At 55.1% G+C, this 21,752-nt stretch overlaps 1 protein-coding gene across 1 annotated transcript in view; it reads right to left on the reverse strand.

Moving 5' to 3' along the window:
* Positions 1 to 21,752, reverse strand: part of LOC134929706 (SCO-spondin-like) — a 583,357-nt gene that overhangs the window by 500,039 nt on the left and 61,566 nt on the right. Inside the window, exons 14-15 of the mRNA XM_063925285.1 lie at positions 21,491 to 21,747; positions 4,824 to 4,958 (exon numbers count right to left, since the gene is read on the reverse strand). Of these exons, the coding sequence (XP_063781355.1) occupies positions 4,824 to 4,958; positions 21,491 to 21,747 (392 nt within the window). The remainder of the gene's footprint in view (positions 1 to 4,823; positions 4,959 to 21,490; positions 21,748 to 21,752) is intronic.

The raw sequence follows: 21,752 nt of genomic DNA on the forward strand, positions 1-21,752 counted from the left end.
CAATTCAGTGTGATGTAATGTGAATAAGGGGCTCTACTGTGAGGAGTAACGTTTATAAGGTAAAGTGATACTACTGTGGGATGTAATATGTATTATGGACACTATCGCATGATAAAATGTGAATAAAGTTGCACTACTGTGTGGTGTAGGTTACTATTGTGTGGCCATGCCCCTTGCCAGGAAAAACACACCCCTTTTTGGGCTGTGCGCCAAATGTGCGAACTGTTCCTATTTAAAATATAGGTTGTACAAACACCAAAATAAGGACTGCTATGGGTGAGGGGTGATGATGCTGGGAAAGAGGTGCAAGGTCAGAGGCAAAAGCAGCGGTGGTGCTAGGGGGCACCAGCCAAAATCTTGCCTAGGGCATCATATTGGTTAGGGCCGGCCCTGAATATAGTGTCCCTGTCTAGGGTATCAATGTTTTCCGACAGGGAATCTGACCACGCAGCTGCAGCACTGCACATCCATGCTGAAGCATAAGCCGGTCTCAGTATAGTACCTGAGTGTGTATATACAGACTTCAGGATAGCCTCCTGCTTCCTATCAGCAGGCTCCTTCAGGGCGGCCGTATCCGGAGACGGAAGTGCCACCTTTTTAGACAAACGTGTGAGCGCCTTATCCACCCTAGGGGATGTCTCCCAACGTGACCTGTCCTCTGGCGGGAAAGGGAACGCCATTAGTAACTTTTTAGAAATTACCAGTTTCTTATCAGGGGAAGCCCACGCTTCTTCACATACTTCATTTAATTCATCAGATGGGGGGAAAACCACTGGTAGTTTTTTCTCCCCAAAGATAATACCCTTTTTTGTGGTACCTGGGGTAATATCAGAAATATGCAACACATTTTTCATTGCCGCAATCATGTAACGGGTGGCTCTATTGGAATGTACACTAGTCTCATCATCGTCGACACTGGAGTCAGTATCCGTGTCGACATCTGTGTCTGCCATCTGAGGTAGCGGGCGTTTTAGAGCCCCTGATGGCTTTTGAGACGTCTGGGCAGGCACAGGCTGAGAAGTCGGCTGTCCCACATCTGCTATGTCGTCAAACCTTTTATGTAAGGAGTTGACACTGTCGCGTAATTCCTGCCACATAACCATCCACTCAGGTGTCGACCCCGCAGGGGGTGACATCACATTTATCAGCACCTGCTCCGCCTCCACATAAGCCTCCTCATCAAACATGTCGACACAGCCGTACCGACACACGCACACACACAGGGAATGCTCTGACTGAGGACAGGACCCCACAAAGTCCTTTGGGGAGACAGAGAGAGAGTATGCCAGCACACACCAGAGCGCTATATATAATGTAGGGATTCACACTATACATACAGTGATTTTTCCCTTATAGCTGCTATTAATATACAGATACTGCGCCTAAATTTAGTGCCCCCCTCTCTTTTTTACCCTATGAAGTCTGGAAACTGCAGGGGAGAGCCTTGGGAGCGTCCTTCCAGCGGAGCTGTGAGAGGAAATGGCGCCAGTGTGCTGAGGGAGATAGCCCCGCCCCTTTCTCGGCGGGCTTCTCCCGCTTTTTTATGGAATATATGGCAGGGGATTTTACACATATATAGTCTTATGACTATATTATGTGTTATTTTGCCAGTAAGGTACTCTTATTGCAGCCCCAGGGCGCCCCCCCCCCCCCCCCCCAGCGCCCTGCACCCTCAGTGACCGGAGTGTGTGGTGTGCATGGGGAGCAATGGCGCACAGCTGCAGTGCTGTGCGCTACCTTAATGAAGACCGAAGTCTTCTGCCGCCGATTTTCAGGAACATCTTCTTGCTTCTGGCTTTGCAAGGGGGACGGCGGCGTGGCTTCGGGAACCGGACGACCGAGGCTGGGCCTGTGTTCGATCCCTCTGGAGCTAATGGTGTCCAGTAGCCTAAGAAGCCCAAGCTACCTCCAGTCAGGTAGGTTCGCTTCTTCTCCCCTTAGTCCCTCGTAGCAGTGAGTCTGTTGCCAGCAGGTCTCACTGAAAATAAAAAACCTAAATATAACTTTCTTTTCTAAGAGCTCAGGAGAGCCCCTAGTGTGCATCCAGCTCGGCCGGGCACAAAATTCTAACTGAGGTCTGGAGGAGGGTCATAGAGGGAGGAGCCAGTGCACACCAGGTAGTCCTAAAGCTTTCTTTAGTTGTGCCCAGTCTCCTGCGGAGCCGCTATTCCCCATGGTCCTTACGGAGTTCCCAGCATCCATTAGGACGTCAGAGAAAATAATAATAATATGTTACATTTCATCTTATTCAGAGATGGCCGTATACGCGTAATGTGAGAAAGCCAGCGATAGCGGTAAAGATAGATGTATAGTGTCCTCCGCTCAGTATATAGAATGTATAGTGTCCTCCGCTCAGTATATAGAATGAATAGTGCCCTCCACTCAGTATATAGAATGTATAGTGCCCTCCGCTCAGTATATAGAATGTATAGTGCCCTCCGCTCAGTATATAGAATGTATAGTGCCCTCCGCTCAGTATATAGAATGTATAGTGTCCTCCGCTCAGTATATAGAATGTATAGTGCCCTCCGCTCAGTATATAGAATGTATAGTGCCCTCCGCTCAGTATATAGAATGCATAGTGCCCTCCGCTCAGTATATAGAATGCATAGTGCCCTCCGCTCAGTATATAGAATGCATAGTGCCCTCCGCTCAGTATATATAATGTATAGTGCCCTCCACTCAGTATATAGAATGTATAGTGCACTCCGCTCAGTATATAGAATGTATAGTGCCCTCCGCTCAGTATATAGAATGTATAGTGCCCTCCGCTCAGTATATAGAATGTATAGTGTCCTCCGCTCAGTATATAGAATGTATAGTGCCCTCCGCTCAGTATATAGAATGCATAGTGCCCTCCGCTCAGTATATAGAATGCATAGTGCCCTCCGCTCAGTATAAATAATGTATAGTGTCCTCCGCTCAGTATATAGAATGTATAGTGCCCTCCGCTCAGTATATATAATGTATAGTGCCCTCCACTCAGTATATAGAATGCATAGTGTCCTCCGCTCAGTATATAGAATGTATAGTGTCCTCCGCTCAGTATATAGAATGTATAGTGCCCTCCGCTCAGTATATAGAATGTATAGTGCCCTCTGCTCAGTATATAGAATGCATAGTGCCCTCCGCTCAGTATATATAATGTATAGTGTCCTCCGCTCAGTATATAGAATGTATAGTGCCCTCCGCTCAGTATATAGAATGTATAGTGTCCTCCGCTCAGTATATAGAATGTATAGTGCCCTCCGCTCAGTATATAGAATGTATAGTGTCCTCCGCTCAGTGTATAGAATCAATGTATAGTGTCCTCCGCTCAGTATATAGAATGCATAGTGTCCTCCGCTCAGTATATAGAATGTATAGTGCCCTCCGCTCAGTATATAGAATGTATAGTGCCCTCCGCTCAGTATATAGAATGCACAGTGCCCTCCGCTCAGTATATATAATGTATAGTGTCCTCCGCTCAGTATATAGAATGTATAGTGCCCTCCGCTCAGTATATAGAATGTATAGTGTCCTCCGCTCAGTATATAGAATGTATAGTGCCCTCCGCTCAGTATATATAATGTATAGTGTCCTCCGCTCAGTATATAGAATGTATAGTGTCCTCCGCTCAGTATATAGAATGTATAGTGCCCTCCGCTCAGTATATAGAATGTATAGTGTCCTCCGCTCAGTGTATAGAATCAATGTATAGTGTCCTCCGCTCAGTATATAGAATGCATAGTGTCCTCCGCTCAGTATATAGAATGTATAGTGCCCTCCGCTCAGTATATAGAATGCATAGTGTCCTCCGCTCAGTATATAGAATGTATAGTGCCCTCCGCTCAGTATATAGAATGTATAGTGCCCTCCACTCAGTATATAGAATGCATAGTGTCCTCCGCTCAGTATATAGAATGTATAGTGTCCTCCGCTTAGTATATATAATGTATCGTGTCCTCCGCAAAGTATATAGAATGTATTTAGTGTCCTCCGCTCAGTATATAGAATGTACAGCGTCCTCTGATCAGTATATAGAATGTATAGCGTCCTCTGCTCAGTATACAGAATGTATAGCGTCCTCTGCTCAGTATATAGAATGTATAGTGCCCTTTGCTCAGTATATAGAACGTATAGCGCCCTCTGCTCAGTATATAGAACGTATATTTCCCTTTGCTCAGTATATAGAACGTATAGCGCCCTCTGCTCAGTATATAGAATGTATAGCGTCCTCTGCTCAGTATATAGAATGTATAGCGTCCTCTGCTCAGTATATAGAATGTATAGCATCCTCTGCTCAGTATATAGAATGTATAGCATCCTCTGCTCAGTATATAGAATGTATAGTGTCCTCTGCTCAGTATATAGAATGTATAGTGTCCTCTGCTCAGTATATAGAATGTATAATGTCCTCTGCTCAGTATATAGAATGTATAGTGTCCTCTGCTCAGTATATAGAATGTATATAGTGTCCTCTGCTCAGTATATAGAATGTATAGTGTCCTCCGCTCAGTATATAGAATGTTATAGTGCCCTCCGCACAGTATATAGAATGTATTTAGTGTCCTCTACTCAGTATATAGATTGTATAGCGTCCTCTGCTCAGTATATAGAATGTATAGCGTCCTCTGCTCAGTATATAGAATGTATAGCGTCCTCTGCTCAGTATATAGAATGTATAGCGTCCTCTGCTCAGTATATAGAATGTATAGCGTCCTCTGCTCAGTATATAGAATGTATAGTGTCCTCTGCTCAGTATATAGAATGTATAGTGTCCTCTGATCAGTATATAGAATGTATTTAGTGTCCTCTGCTAGTAGTGTACATTTACCACTCACCTCCGTCCCACAGGACGCTGAGTCCCAGGTGTGTGATGAGGATGGTGAACAGTCCGGCCTGTTCCAGAATGATCCCATTCCCACTGTACACTTTGGGGAGTCGCACAGCCACGCCATTCACCGTCACCTCTTTCCCTGCGGAGAAAGGAGCACCCTTATATCAGATGGTACTAATGCCATACACCTGGAGGAGACTGATGGCGGTAATGCCATACATCTGGAGGAGACTGATGGCTGTAATGCCATACACCTGGAGGAGACTGATGTATGTAATGCCATACACCTGGAGGAGACTGATGGCGGTAATGCCATACACCTGGAGGAGACTGATGGCGGTAATGCCATACACCTGGAGGAGACTGATGGCGGTAATGCCATACACCTGGAGGAGACTGATGGCGGTAATGCCATACACCTGGAGGAGACTGATGGCGGTAATGCCATACACCTGGAGGAGACTGATGGCGGTAATGCCATACACCTGGAGGAGACTGATGGCGGTAATGCCATACACCTGGAGGAGACTGATGTATGTAATGCCATACACCTGGAGGAGACTGATGTATGTAATGCCATACACCTGGAGGAGACTGATGTATGTAATGCCATACACCTGGAGGAGACTGATGTATGTAATGCCATACACCTGGAGGAGACTGATGTATGTAATGCCATACACCTGGAGGAGACTGATGTATGTAATGCCATACACCTGGAGGAGACTGATGTATGTAATGCCATACACCTGGAGGAGACTGATGGCGGTAATGCCATACACCTGGAGGAGACTGAGGTATGTAATGCCATACACCTGGAGGAGACTGATGGCGGTAATGCCATACACCTGGAGGAGACTGATGGCGGTAATGCCATACACCTGGAGGAGACTGATGGCGATAATGCCATACACCTGGAGGAGACTGATGGCGGTAATGCCATACACCTGGAGGAGACTGATGGCGGTAATGCCATACACCTGGAAGACACTGCGCAAGTTCTGTTCCCGTATCTCCCACCTCTGCATCAGTATATATATATATATATATATATATATATATATATATATATATGGTTACTCTGCATAAGACCCCAGAGAGGATACAGGTAAACTCCCTCACAGCATGACCGCAGCTTCTTGGTAATTATATAGTAAATGTTTTTTTGTATTTACATTACACCCAGTGAGGACGATGGAACACGGAATATAACGCAGTGATTGGAGAATGGTCACCTTTACTTCCAGAACCTAAATCTCCTCCCCCATCGTAATGCTTATGTGAGGGTGCACTCAGGAGGACCGGACCCCGGATATGTGAGGGTGCACTCAGGAGGACCGGACCCCGGATATGTGAGGGTGCACTCAGGAGGACTGAGGGTGCACTCAGGAGGACCGGACCCCGGATATGTGAGGGTGCACTCAGGAGGACCGGACCCCGGATATGTGAGGGTGCACTCAGGAGGACCGGACCCCGGATATGTGAGGGTGCACTCAGGAGGACCGGACCCCGGATATGTGAGGGTGCACTCAGGAGGACCGGACCCCGGATATGTGAGGGTGCACTCAGGAGGACCGGACCCCGGATATGTGAGGGTGCACTCAGGAGGACCGGACCCCGGATATGTGAGGGTGCACTCAGGAGGACCGGACCCCGGATATGTGAGGGTGCACTCAGGAGGACCGGACCCCGGATATGTGAGGGTGCACTCAGGAGGACCGGACCCCGGATATGTGAGGGTGCACTCAGGAGGACCGGACCCCGGATACGCAGGGGGAGATCATAATACTTATGTGAGGGTGCACTCAGGAGGACCGGACCCCGGATATGTGAGGGTGCACTCAGGAGGACCGGACCCCGGATATGTGAGGGTGCACTCAGGAGGACCGGACCCCGGATATGTGAGGGTGCACTCAGGAGGACCGGACCCCGGATATGTGAGGGTGCACTCAGGAGGACCGGACCCCGGATATGTGAGGGTGCACTCAGGAGGACAGGACCCCGGATATGTGAGGGTGCACTCAGGAGGACAGGACCCCGGATATGTGAGGGTGCACTCAGGAGGACCGGACCCCGGATATGTGAGGGTGCACTCAGGAGGACCGGACCCCGGATATGTGAGGGTGCACTCAGGAGGACCGGACCCCGGATATGTGAGGGTGCACTCAGGAGGACCGGACCCCGGATATGTGAGGGTGCACTCAGGAGGACCGGACCCCGGATATGTGAGGGTGCTCTCAGGAGGACAGGATCCCAGATATGCAGGGGGACATCGCAATGCTTATGTGAGGGTGCACTCAGGAGGACAGGACCCCGGATATGTGAGGGTGCACTCAGGAGGACAGGACCCCGGATATGTGAGGGTGCACTCAGGGGGACAGGACCCCGGATATGTGAGGGTGCACTCAGGAGGACAGGACCCCGGATATGTGAGGGTGCACTCAGGAGAACAGGACCCCGGATATGTGAGGGTGCACTCAGGAGACCAGGACCCCGGATATGTGAGGGTGCACTCAGGAGGACAGGACCCCGGATATGTGAGGGTGCACTCAGGAGGACAGGACCCCGGATATGTGAGGGTGCACTCAGGAGGACAGGACCCCGGATATGTGAGGGTGCACTCAGGAGGACAGGACCCCGGATATGTGAGGGTGCACTCAGGAGGACAGGACCCCGGATATGTGAGGGTGCACTCAGGAGGACAGGACCCCGGATATGTGAGGGTGCACTCAGGAGGACAGGACCCCGGATATGTGAGGGTGCACTCAGGAGGACAGGACCCCGGATATGTGAGGGTGCACTCAGGAGGACAGGACCCCGGATATGTGAGGGTGCACTCAGGAGGACAGGACCCCGGATATGTGAGGGTGCACTCAGGAGGACAGGACCCCGGATATGTGAGGGTGCACTCAGGAGGACAGGACCCCGGATATGTGAGGGTGCACTCAGGAGGACAGGACCCCGGATATGTGAGGGTGCACTCAGGAGGACAGGACCCCGGATATGTGAGGGTGCACTCAGGAGGACAGGACCCCGGATATGTGAGGGTGCACTCAGGAGGACAGGACCCCGGATATGTGAGGGTGCACTCAGGAGGACAGGACCCCGGATATGTGAGGGTGCACTCAGGAGGACAGGACCCCGGATATGTGAGGGTGCACTCAGGAGGACAGGACCCCGGATATGTGAGGGTGCACTCAGGAGGACCGGACCCCGGATATGTGAGGGTGCACTCAGGAGGACAGGACCCCGGATATGTGAGGGTGCACTCAGGAGGACCGGACCCCGGATATGTGAGGGTGCACTCAGGAGGACCGGACCCCGGATATGTGAGGGTGCACTCAGTAGGACAGGACCCCGGATATGTGAGGGTGCACTCAAGAGGACAGGACCCCGGATATGTGAGGGTGCACTCAGGAGGACCGGACCCCGGATACGCAGGGGGAGATCATAATACTTATGTGAGGGTGCACTCAGGAGGACCGGACCCCTGATATGTGAGGGTGCACTCAGGAGGACAGGACCCCGGATATGTGAGGGTGCACTCAGGAGGACAGGACCCCGGATATGTGAGGGTGCACTCAGGAGGACAGGACCCCGGATATGTGAGGGTGCACTCAGGAGGACAGGACCCCGGATATGTGAGGGTGCACTCAGGAGGACAGGATCCCGGATATGTGAGGGTGCACTCAGGAGGACAGGACCCCGGATATGTGAGGGTGCACTCAGGAGGACAGGACCCCGGATATGTGAGGGTGCACTCAGGAGGACAGGACCCCGGATATGTGAGGGTGCACTCAGGAGGACAGGACCCCGGATATGTGAGGGTGCACTCAGGAGGACAGGACCCCGGATATGTGAGGGTGCACTCAGGAGGACAGGACCCCGGATATGTGAGGGTGCACTCAGGAGGACAGGACCCCGGATATGTGAGGGTGCACTCAGGAGGACAGGACCCCGGATATGTGAGGGTGCACTCAGGAGGACAGGACCCCGGATATGTGAGGGTGCACTCAGGAGGACAGGACCCCGGATATGTGAGGGTGCACTCAGGAGGACAGGACCCCGGATCTGTGAGGGTGCACTCAGGAGGACAGGACCCCGGATATGTGAGGGTGCACTCAGGAGGACAGGACCCCGGATATGTGAGGGTGCACTCAGGAGGACAGGACCCCGGATATGTGAGGGTGCACTCAGGAGGACAGGACCCCGGATATGTGAGGGTGCACTCAGGAGGACAGGACCCCGGATATGTGAGGGTGCACTCAGGAGGACAGGACCCCGGATATGTGAGGGTGCACTCAGGAGGACAGGACCCCGGATATGTGAGGGTGCACTCAGGAGGACAGGACCCCGGATATGTGAGGGTGCACTCAGGAGGACAGGACCCCGGATATGTGAGGGTGCACTCAGGAGGACAGGACCCCGGATATGTGAGGGTGCACTCAGGAGGACAGGACCCCGGATATGCAGGGGGACATCGCAATGCTTATGTGAGGGTGCACTCAGGAGGACAGGACCCCGGATATGTGAGGGTGCACTCAGGAGGACCGGACCCCGGATATGTGAGGGTGCACTCAGGAGGACCGGACCCCGGATATGTGAGGGTGCACTCAGGAGGACCGGACCCCGGATATGTGAGGGTGCACTCGGGAGGACCGGACCCCGGATATGTGAGGGTGCACTCAGGAGGACAGGACCCCGGATATGTGAGGGTGCACTCAGGAGGACAGGACCCCGGATATGTGAGGGTGCACTCAGGAGGACAGGACCCCGGATATGTGAGGGTGCACTCAGGAGGACAGGATCCCGGATATGCAGGGGGAGATCATAATACGTATGTGAGGGTGCACTCAGGAGGACCGGACCCCGGATATGTGAGGGTGCACTCAGGAGGACAGGACCCCGGATATGTGAGGGTGCACTCAGGAGGACAGGACCCCGGATATGTGAGGGTGCACTCAGGAGGACAGGACCCCGGATATGTGAGGGTGCACTCAGGAGGACAGGATCCCGGATATGCAGTGGGACATCGCAATGCTTATGTGAGGGTGCACTCAGGAGGACAGGACCCCGGATATGTGAGGGTGCACTCAGGAGGACCGGACCCCGGATACGCAGGGGGAGATCATAATACTTATGTGAGGGTGCACTCAGGTGGACCGGACCCCGGATATGTGAGGGTGCACTCAGGAGGACAGGACCCCGGATATGTGAGGGTGCACTCAGGAGGACAGGACCCCGGATATGTGAGGGTGCACTCAGGAGGACAGGACCCCGGATATGTGAGGGTGCACTCAGGAGGACAGGACCCCGGATCTGTGAGGGTGCACTCAGGAGGACAGGACCCCGGATATGTGAGGGTGCACTCAGGAGGACAGGACCCCGGATATGTGAGGGTGCACTCAGGAGGACAGGACCCCGGATATGTGAGGGTGCACTCAGGAGGACCGGACCCCGGATATGTGAGGGTGCACTCAGGAGGACCGGACCCCGGATACGCAGGGGGAGATCATAATACTTATGTGAGGGTGCACTCAGGAGGACCGGACCCCGGATATGTGAGGGTGCACTCAGGAGGACAGGACCCCGGATATGTGAGGGTGCACTCAGGAGGACAGGACCCCGGATATGTGAGGGTGCACTCAGGAGGACCGGACCCCGGATATGTGAGGGTGCACTCAGGAGGACAGGACCCCGGATATGTGAGGGTGCACTCAGGAGGACAGGACCCCGGATATGTGAGGGTGCACTCAGGAGGACAGGACCCCGGATATGTGAGGGTGCACTCAGGAGGACAGGATCCCGGATATGCAGTGGGACATCGCAATGCTTATGTGAGGGTGCACTCAGGAGGACAGGACCCCGGATATGTGAGGGTGCACTCAGGAGGACCGGACCCCGGATACGCAGGGGGAGATCATAATACTTATGTGAGGGTGCACTCAGGTGGACCGGACCCCGGATATGTGAGGGTGCACTCAGGAGGACAGGACCCCGGATATGTGAGGGTGCACTCAGGAGGACAGGACCCCGGATATGTGAGGGTGCACTCAGGAGGACAGGACCCCGGATATGTGAGGGTGCACTCAGGAGGACAGGATCCCGGATATGCAGGGGGACATCGCAATGCTTATGTGAGGGTGCACTCAGGAGGACAGGACCCCGGATATGTGAGGGTGCACTCAGGAGGACAGGACCCCGGATATGTGAGGGTGCACTCAGGAGGACAGGACCCCGGATATGTGAGGGTGCACTCAGGAGGACAGGACCCCGGATATGTGAGGGTGCACTCAGGAGGACCGGACCCCGGATATGTGAGGGTGCACTCAGGAGGACCGGACCCCGGATATGTGAGGGTGCACTCAGGAGGACAGGACCCCGGATATGTGAGGGTGCACTCAGGAGGACAGGACCCCGGATATGTGAGGGTGCACTCAGGAGGACAGGACCCCGGATATGCAGGGGGACATCGCAATGCTTATGTGAGGGTGCACTCAGGAGGACAGGACCCCGGATATGTGAGGGTGCACTCAGGAGGACAGGATCCCGGATATGCAGGGGGACATCGCAATGCTTATGTGAGGGTGCACTCAGGAGGACAGGACCCCGGATATGTGAGGGTGCACTCAGGAGGACAGGACCCCGGATATGTGAGGGTGCACTCAGGAGGACAGGACCCCGGATATGTGAGGGTGCACTCAGGAGGACAGGACCCCGGATATGTGAGGGTGCACTCAGGAGGACAGGACCCCGGATATGTGAGGGTGCACTCAGGAGGACAGGACCCCGGATATGTGAGGGTGCACTCAGGAGGACCGGACCCCGGATATGTGAGGGTGCACTCAGGAGGACCGGACCCCGGATATGTGAGGGTGCACTCAGGAGGACCGGACCCTGGATATGTGAGGGTGCACTCAGTAGGACAGGACCCCGGATATGTGAGGGTGCACTCAAGAGGACAGGACCCCGGATATGTGAGGGTGCACTCAGGAGGACCGGACCCCGGATACGCAGGGGGAGATCATAATACTTATGTGAGGGTGCACTCAGGAGGACCGGACCCCGGATATGTGAGGGTGCACTCAGGAGGACAGGACCCCGGATATGTGAGGGTGCACTCAGGAGGACAGGACCCCGGATATGTGAGGGTGCACTCAGGAGGACAGGACCCCGGATATGTGAGGGTGCACTCAGGAGGACAGGACCCCGGATATGTGAGGGTGCACTCAGGAGGACAGGACCCCGGATATGTGAGGGTGCACTCAGGAGGACAGGATCCCGGATATGTGAGGGTGCACTCAGGAGGACAGGATCCCGGATATGCAGGGGGACATCGCAATGCTTATGTGAGGGTGCACTCAGGAGGACAGGACCCCGGATATGTGAGGGTGCACTCAGGAGGACAGGACCCCGGATATGTGAGGGTGCACTCAGGAGGACAGGACCCCGGATATGTGAGGGTGCACTCAGGAGGACAGGACCCCGGATATGTGAGGGTGCACTCAGGAGGACAGGACCCCGGATATGTGAGGGTGCACTCAGGAGGACAGGACCCCGGATCTGTGAGGGTGCACTCAGGAGGACAGGACCCCGGATATGTGAGGGTGCACTCAGGAGGACAGGACCCCGGATCTGTGAGGGTGCACTCAGGAGGACAGGACCCCGGATATGTGAGGGTGCACTCAGGAGGACAGGACCCCGGATATGTGAGGGTGCACTCAGGAGGACAGGACCCCGGATCTGTGAGGGTGCACTCAGGAGGACAGGACCCCGGATATGTGAGGGTGCACTCAGGAGGACAGGACCCCGGATCTGTGAGGGTGCACTCAGGAGGACAGGACCCCGGATATGTGAGGGTGCACTCAGGAGGACAGGACCCCGGATATGTGAGGGTGCACTCAGGAGGACAGGACCCCGGATATGTGAGGGTGCACTCAGGAGGACAGGACCCCGGATATGTGAGGGTGCACTCAGGAGGACAGGACCCCGGATATGTGAGGGTGCACTCAGGAGGACAGGACCCCGGATATGTGAGGGTGCACTCAGGAGGACAGGACCCCGGATATGTGAGGGTGCACTCAGGAGGACAGGACCCCGGATATGCAGGGGGACATCGCAATGCTTATGTGAGGGTGCACTCAGGAGGACAGGACCCCGGATATGTGAGGGTGCACTCAGGAGGACAGGATCCCGGATATGTAGGGGGACATCGCAATGCTTATGTGAGGGTGCACTCAGGAGGACCGGACCCCGGATATGTGAGGGTGCACTCAGGAGGACCGGACCCCGGATATGTGAGGGTGCACTCGGGAGGACCGGACCCCGGATATGTGAGGGTGCACTCAGGAGGACAGGACCCCGGATATGTGAGGGTGCACTCAGGAGGACAGGACCCCGGATATGTGAGGGTGCACTCAGGAGGACAGGACCCCGGATATGTGAGGGTGCACTCAGGAGGACAGGACCCCGGATATGTGAGGGTGCACTCAGGAGGACAGGATCCCGGATATGCAGGGGGAGATCATAATACTTATGTGAGGGTGCACTCAGGAGGACCGGACCCCGGATATGTGAGGGTGCACTCAGGAGGACAGGACCCCGGATATGTGAGGGTGCACTCAGGAGGACAGGACCCCGGATATGTGAGGGTGCACTCAGGAGGACCGGACCCCGGATATGTGAGGGTGCACTCAGGAGGACCGGACCCCGGATACGCAGGGGGAGATCATAATACTTATGTGAGGGTGCACTCAGGAGGACCGGACCCCGGATATGTGAGGGTGCACTCAGGAGGACAGGACCCCGGATATGTGAGGGTGCACTCAGGAGGACAGGACCCCGGATATGTGAGGGTGCACTCAGGAGGACCGGACCCCGGATATGTGAGGGTGCACTCAGGAGGACAGGACCCCGGATATGTGAGGGTGCACTCAGGAGGACAGGACCCCGGATATGTGAGGGTGCACTCAGGAGGACCGGACCCCGGATATGTGAGGGTGCACTCAGGAGGACCGGACCCCGGATATGTGAGGGTGCACTCAGGAGGACAGGACCCCGGATATGTGAGGGTGCACTCAGGAGGACAGGACCCCGGATATGTGAGGGTGCACTCAGGAGGACAGGACCCCGGATATGTGAGGGTGCACTCAGGAGGACAGGATCCCGGATATGCAGGGGGAGATCATAATACTTATGTGAGGGTGCACTCAGGAGGACCGGACCCCGGATATGTGAGGGTGCACTCAGGAGGACAGGACCCCGGATATGTGAGGGTGCACTCAGGAGGACAGGACCCCGGATATGTGAGGGTGCACTCAGGAGGACCGGACCCCGGATATGTGAGGGTGCACTCAGGAGGACCGGACCCCGGATACGCAGGGGGAGATCATAATACTTATGTGAGGGTGCACTCAGGAGGACCGGACCCCGGATATGTGAGGGTGCACTCAGGAGGACAGGACCCCGGATATGTGAGGGTGCACTCAGGAGGACAGGACCCCGGATATGTGAGGGTGCACTCAGGAGGACCGGACCCCGGATATGTGAGGGTGCACTCAGGAGGACAGGACCCCGGATATGTGAGGGTGCACTCAGGAGGACAGGACCCCGGATATGTGAGGGTGCACTCAGGAGGACAGGATCCCGGATATGCAGGGGGAGATCATAATACGTATGTGAGGGTGCACTCAGGAGGACCGGACCCCGGATATGTGAGGGTGCACTCAGGAGGACAGGACCCCGGATATGTGAGGGTGCACTCAGGAGGACAGGACCCCGGATATGTGAGGGTGCACTCAGGAGGACAGGACCCCGGATATGTGAGGGTGCACTCAGGAGGACAGGATCCCGGATATGCAGGGGGACATCGCAATGCTTATGTGAGGGTGCACTCAGGAGGACAGGACCCCGGATATGTGAGGGTGCACTCAGGAGGACCGGACCCCGGATACGCAGGGGGAGATCATAATACTTATGTGAGGGTGCACTCAGGTGGACCGGACCCCGGATATGTGAGGGTGCACTCAGGAGGACAGGACCCCGGATATGTGAGGGTGCACTCAGGAGGACAGGACCCCGGATATGTGAGGGTGCACTCAGGAGGACAGGACCCCGGATATGTGAGGGTGCACTCAGGAGGACAGGACCCCGGATATGTGAGGGTGCACTCAGGAGGACAGGATCCCGGATATGCAGGGGGACATCGCAATGCTTATGTGAGGGTGCACTCAGGAGGACAGGACCCCGGATATGTGAGGGTGCACTCAGGAGGACAGGACCCCGGATATGTGAGGGTGCACTCAGGAGGACAGGACCCCGGATATGTGAGGGTGCACTCAGGAGGACAGGACCCCGGATATGTGAGGGTGCACTCAGGAGGACCGGACCCCGGATATGTGAGGGTGCACTCAGGAGGACCGGACCCCGGATATGTGAGGGTGCACTCAGGAGGACAGGACCCCGGATATGTGAGGGTGCACTCAGGAGGACAGGACCCCGGATATGTGAGGGTGCACTCAGGAGGACAGGACCCCGGATATGCAGGGGGACATCGCAATGCTTATGTGAGGGTGCACTCAGGAGGACAGGACCCCGGATATGTGAGGGTGCACTCAGGAGGACAGGATCCCGGATATGCAGGGGGACATCGCAATGCTTATGTGAGGGTGCACTCAGGAGGACAGGACCCCGGATATGTGAGGGTGCACTCAGGAGGACAGGACCCCGGATATGTGAGGGTGCACTCAGGAGGACAGGATCCCGGATATGTGAGGGTGCACTCAGGAGGACAGGATCCCGGATATGCAGGGGGACATCGCAATGCTTATGTGAGGGTGCACTCAGGAGGACAGGACCCCGGATATGTGAGGGTGCACTCAGGAGGACAGGACCCCGGATATGTGAGGGTGCACTCAGGAGGACCGGACCCCGGATATGTGAGGGTGCACTCAGGAGGACCGGACCCCGGATATGTGAGGGTGCACTCAGGAGGACCGGACCCCGGATATGTGAGGGTGCACTCAGGAGGACCGGACCCCGGATATGTGAGGGTGCACTCAGGAGGACAGGACCCCGGATATGTGAGGGTGCACTCAGGAGGACAGGACCCCGGATATGTGAGGGTGCACTCAGGAGGACAGGACCCCGGATATGTGAGGGTGCACTCCGGAGGACAGGACCCCGGATATGCAGGGGGACATCGCAATGCTTATGTGAGGGTGCACTCAGGAGGACAGGACCCCGGATATGTGAGGGTGCACTCAGGAGGACAGGATCCCGGATATGCAGGGGGACATCGCAATGCTTATGTGAGGGTGCACTCAGGAGGACCGGACCCCGGATATGTGAGGGTGCACTCAGGAGGACCGGACCCCGGATATGTGAGGGTGCACTCAGGAGGACCGGACCCCGGATATGTGAGGGTGCACTCAGGAGGACCGGACCCCGGATATGTGAGGGTGCACTCAGGAGGACAGGACCCCGGATATGTGAGGGTGCACTCAGGAGGACAGGACCCCGGATATGTGAGGGTGCACTCAGGAGGACAGGACCCCGGATATGTGAGGGTGCACTCAGGAGGACAGGACCCCGGATATGTGAGGGTGCACTCAGGAGGACAGGACCCCGGATATGTGAGGGTGCACTCAGGAGGACAGGACCCCGGATATGTGAGGGTGCACTCAGGAGGACAGGACCCCGGATATGTGAGGGTGCACTCAGGAGGACAGGACCCCGGATATGTGAGGGTGCACTCAGGAGGACAGGACCCCGGATATGTGAGGGTGCACTCAGGAGGACAGGATCCGGATATGCAGGGGGACATCGCAATGCTTATGTGAGGGTGCACTCAGGAGGACAGGACCCCGGATATGTGAGGGTGCACTCAGGAGGACAGGACCCCGGATATGTGAGGGTGCACTCAGGAGGACAGGACCCCGGATATGTGAGGGTGCACTCAGGAGGACAGGACCCCGGATATGTGAGGGTGCACTCAGGAGGATACGCGCACAGAACCTAAAAAATGACAGAGCTTTAGAATATTGTGAGTACCTGATGGGAAGAGCAGGGGTCCGCCGTTACATCCGTTCTGCCGAGGCCTCATATTGACCCTCATTCCGAGTTGTTCGCTCGCTAGCTGCATTTAGCAGCATTGCACACGCTAGGCCGCCGCCCTCTGGGAGTGTATCTTCGCTTAGCAGTGCGACCGAAAGGTTAGCAGAACAGTGCAGACATTTTTTCAAGCAGTTTCTGAGTAGCTGCAGACCTACTCCTACCTTGTGATCACTTCAGACTATTTAGTTCCTGCTTTGACGTCACAAACACGCCCTGCGTCCGGCCAGCCACGCCTGCATTTTTATCTGACACGCCTGCGTTTTTTAGCACACTCCTGGAAAACGCTCAGTTACCTCCCAGAAACACCCATTTCATGTCAATCACTCAACGATCAGCAGAGCGACTGGAAAGTGTCGCTAGACCTTGTGTAAACCTGCATAGTTTTTTGTGAAAGTACTTCGCGCGTGCGTACTGCGCCCCATACGCATGCGCAGAAATGCCGATTTTTAGCCTGATCGCTGCACTGCGAACAGCGGCAGCTAGCGATCAACTCGGAATGACCTCCATTGTCAGGTACAGGCTGTCCTGCCCCACCGTCCGCCTGCCAATAACACCGAAGCTCTGACATTACTGACCTAAGCTCTATGGGAGCCTCCATGGTTGTCTGCATGAGTTACTCTGAGTTTGCTCAGAACGCGATCGCTCGTACACCTGACACATCCTGCGTGTATCACTCAGAGACTGTCACCATTCATAACACCAGGCCCGACATCCTAGGAGCCTGGTGCTACTGCGGTGGAGTTAGGAGATAAGACCCAACAGGGTTCATGTACAGACAGGCCAGGATGAGCTCAGGAGACTACCACAGACGCATGGAAGACAGAATGATCCTACTCAGGCCCCTGGAGAAGAGTGGACAGCTGCAGAAGCTCCTCATGGACCAAGCCAACATCTCACCCAGGCAGGCCAAATGATTTCTGTGGGTTCCTTCTAGGATGAGCGGATGCTGGAAATCTGACTCACATGCAGCACTTGCTTGACGGCTAGATGATCTACACTAGCACATGGGGCATGTAAATATATGAGCAATGTGGGGGCATGGCCTGGTGCAGAATGGAGGAGGATGCGGCTCTCCTGCAATATCGGAGCTCAATATCCTGCTGCTTACCCAGGGGGTGGCTACCAATGTGCGAGAGCAATAGGTCACAGTGCCCAGGGGGTGGCTACCAATGTGTCAGAGTAATAGGTCACAGTGCCCAGGGGGTGGCTACCAATGTGTCAGAGTAATAAGTCACAGTGCCCAGGGGGTGGCTACCAATGTGTCAGAGTAATAGCTCACAGTGCCCAAGGGTTGGCTACCAATGTGCGAGAGCAATAGGTCACAGTGCCCAGGGGGTGGCTACCAATGTGTGAGAGCAATAGGTCATAGTGCCCAGGGGGTGGCAACCAATGTGTGAGAGCAATAGCTCACAGTGCCCAAGGGTTGGCTACCAATGTGCGAGAGCAATAGGTCACAGTGCCCAGGGGGTGGCTACCAATGTGTGAGAATAATAGGTCACAGTGCCCAGGGGGTGGCAACCAATGTGTGAGAATAATAGGTCACAGTGCCCAGGGGGTGGCTACCAATGTGTCAGAGTAATAGGTCACAGTGCCCAGGGGGTGGCTACCAATGTGTCAGAGTAATAGGTCACAGTGCCCAGGGGGTGGCTACCAATGTGTCAGAGGAATAGGTCACAGTGCCCAGGGGGTGGCTACCAATGTGTCAGAGTAATAGGTCACAGTGCCCAGGGGGTGGCTACCAATGTGCGAGAGTAATAGGTCACAGTGCCCAGGGGGTGGCTACCAATGTGTGACAGCAATAGGTCACAGTGCCCAGGGGGTGGCTACCAATGTGTGAGAGCAATAGGTCACAGTGCCCAGGGGGTGGCTACCAATGTGTGAGAGCAATAGGTCACAGTGCCCAGGGGGTGGCTACCAATGTGTGAGAGCAATAGCTCACAGTGCCCAAGGGTTGGCTACCAATGTGCGAGAGCAATAGGTCCCAGTGCCCAGGGGGTGGCTACCAATGTGTCAGAGCAATATCTCACAGTGCCCAAGGGTTGGCTACCAATGTGTGAGAGCAATAGGTCACAGTGCCCAGAGGGTGGCTACCAATGTGCGAGAGTAATAGGTCACAGTGCCCAGGGGTTGGCTACCAATGTGTGAGAGTAATAGGTCACAGTGCCCAAGGGTTGGCTACCAATGTGTGAGAGTAATAGGTCACAGTGCCCAGGGGTGACTACCAATGTGTCAGAGCAATAGGTCACAGTGCCCAGGGGATGGCTACCAGTATGCAAGAGTAATAGGTCACAGTGTCCAGGGGGTGGCTACCAATGTGTCAGAGCAATACCTCACAGTGACCAAGGGTTGGCTACCAATGTGCGAGAGCAATAGGTCACAGTGCCCAGGGGGTGGCTACCAATGTGTCAGAGCAATAGCTCACAGTGCCCAGGGGGTGGCTACAAATGTGTCAGAGCAATAGCTCACAGTGCCCAAGGGTTGGCTACCAATGTGCGAGAGCAATAGGTCACAATGCCCAGGGGGTGGCTACCAATGTGTGATAGTAATAGGTCACAATGCCCAGGGGGAGGCTACCAATGTGCGAGAGCAATAGGTCACAGTGCCCAGGGGGTGGCAACCAATGTGTCAGAGCAATAGGTCACAGTGCCCAGGGGGTGGCTACCAATGTGTCAGAGCAATAGGTCACAGTGCCCAGGGGGTGACTACCAATGTGTCAGAGCAATAGGTCACAGTGCCCAGGGGGTGGCTACTATGTGTCAGAGTAATAGGTCACAGTGCCCAGGGGGTGGCTACCAATGTGTCAGAGTAATAGGTCACAGTGCCCAGGGGGTGGCTACCAATGTGTCAGAGTAATAAGTCACAGTGCCCAGGGGGTGGCTACCAATGTGTCAGAGTAATAGGTCACAGTGCCCAGGGGGTGGCTACCAATGTGTGAGAGTAATAGGTCACAGTGCCCAGGGGGTGGCTACCAATGTGTGACAGCAATAGGTCACAGTGCCCAGGGGGTGGCTACCAATGTGTGACAGCAATAGGTCACAGTGCCCAGGGGGTGGCTACCAATGTGTGAGAGCAATAGGTCACAGTGCCCAGGGGGTGGCTACCAATGTGCGAGAGCAATAGGTCACAGTGCCCAGGGGGTGGCTACCAATGTGCAAGAGCAATAGGTCACAGTGCCCAGGGGGTGGCTACCAATGTGTGAGAATAATAGGTCACAGTGCCCAGGGGGTGGCTACCAATGTGTGAGAATAATAGGTCACAGTGCCCAGGGGGTGGCTACCAATGTGTCAGAGTAATAGGTCACAGTGCCCAGGGGGTGGCTACCAATGTGTCAGAGTAATAGGTCACAGTGCCCAGGGGGTGGCTACCAATGCGTGAGAGTAATAGGTCACAGTGCCCAGGGGGTGGCTACCAATGTGTGAGAGCAATAGGTCACAGTGCCCAGGGGGTGGCTACCAATGTGTGAGAGCAATAGCTCACAGTGCCCAAGGGTTGGCTACCAATGTGCGAGAGCAATAGGTCACAGTGCCCAGGGGGTGGCTACCAATGTGTCAGAGCAATATCTCACAGTGCCCAAGGGTTGGCTACCAATGTGTGAGAGCAATAGGTCACAGTGCCCAGAGGGTGGCTACCAATGTGCAAGAGTAATAGGTCACAGTGCCCAGGGGTTGGCTACCAATGTGTGAGAGTAATAGGTCACAGTGCCCAAGGGTTGGCTACCAATGTGTGAGAGTAATAGGTCACAGTGCCCAGGGGTGGCTACCAATGTGTCAGAGCAATAGGTCACAGTGCCCAGGGGATGGCTACCAGTATGCAAGAGTAATAGGTCACAGTGTCCAGGGGGTGGCTACCAATGTGTCAGAGCAATACCTCACCGTGACCAAGGGTTGGCTACCAATGTGCGAGAGCAATAGGTCACAGTGCCCAGGGGGTGGCTACCAATGTGTCAGAGCAATAGCTCACAGTGCCCAAGGGTTGGCTACCAATGTGCAAGAGCAATAGGTCACAATGCCCAGGGGGTGGCTACCAATGTGTGATAGTAATAGGTCACAATGCCCAGGGGGAGGCTACCAATGTGCGAGAGCAATAGGTCACAGTGCCCAGGGGGTGGCAACCAATGTGTCAGAGCAATAGGTCACAGTGCCCAGGGGGTGGCTACCAATGTGTCAGAGCAATAGGTCACAGTGCCCAGGGGGTGGCTACCATGTGTCAGAGTAATAGGTCACAGTGCCCAGGGGGTGGCTACCAATGTGCGAGAGCAATAGGTCACAGTGCCCAGGGGGTGGTTACCAATGTGTCAGAGCAATAGGTCACAGTGCCCAGGGGGTGGCTATCATTTGTGAGAGTAATAGGTCACAGTGCCCAGGGGGTGGCTACCATTTGTGAGAGTAATAGGTCACAGTGCCCAGGGGGTGGCTACCAATGTGCGAGAGCAATAGGTCACAGTGCCCAGGGGGTAGCTACCATGTGTGAGGTCACATTTTACCACCAGCCCGAGTACAACCCTCACAGCCCATCAGCACCACGCCCTCCGCGCCCCACCTAGGACCCCTCACCCACCTCTCAGCAGATGAATGATGGTGTTTCCGATCATCACCACCACAGACTTGGTGCAGGTGATCCCGCTACTGCCACACGGTACATTCTCGGCGGTGACGGTGAACAGCCCGGTGTTCTCCCTGGACAGAACATACTGACAGTCTCCCAGGAAGGTGAAGGAGCGCCCATCAAAGGTGATGTAGTGAGGGTCCCCGGTGGCTGTGCAGACCCCTGCGCACTGATAATCGGTGCAGTGCCAGCTCCTCTCCTTACACACACTGCA

Source organism: Pseudophryne corroboree, chromosome 5 (assembly GCF_028390025.1).
Source record: "Pseudophryne corroboree isolate aPseCor3 chromosome 5, aPseCor3.hap2, whole genome shotgun sequence".
Lineage (NCBI taxonomy): Eukaryota > Metazoa > Chordata > Amphibia > Anura > Myobatrachidae > Pseudophryne > Pseudophryne corroboree.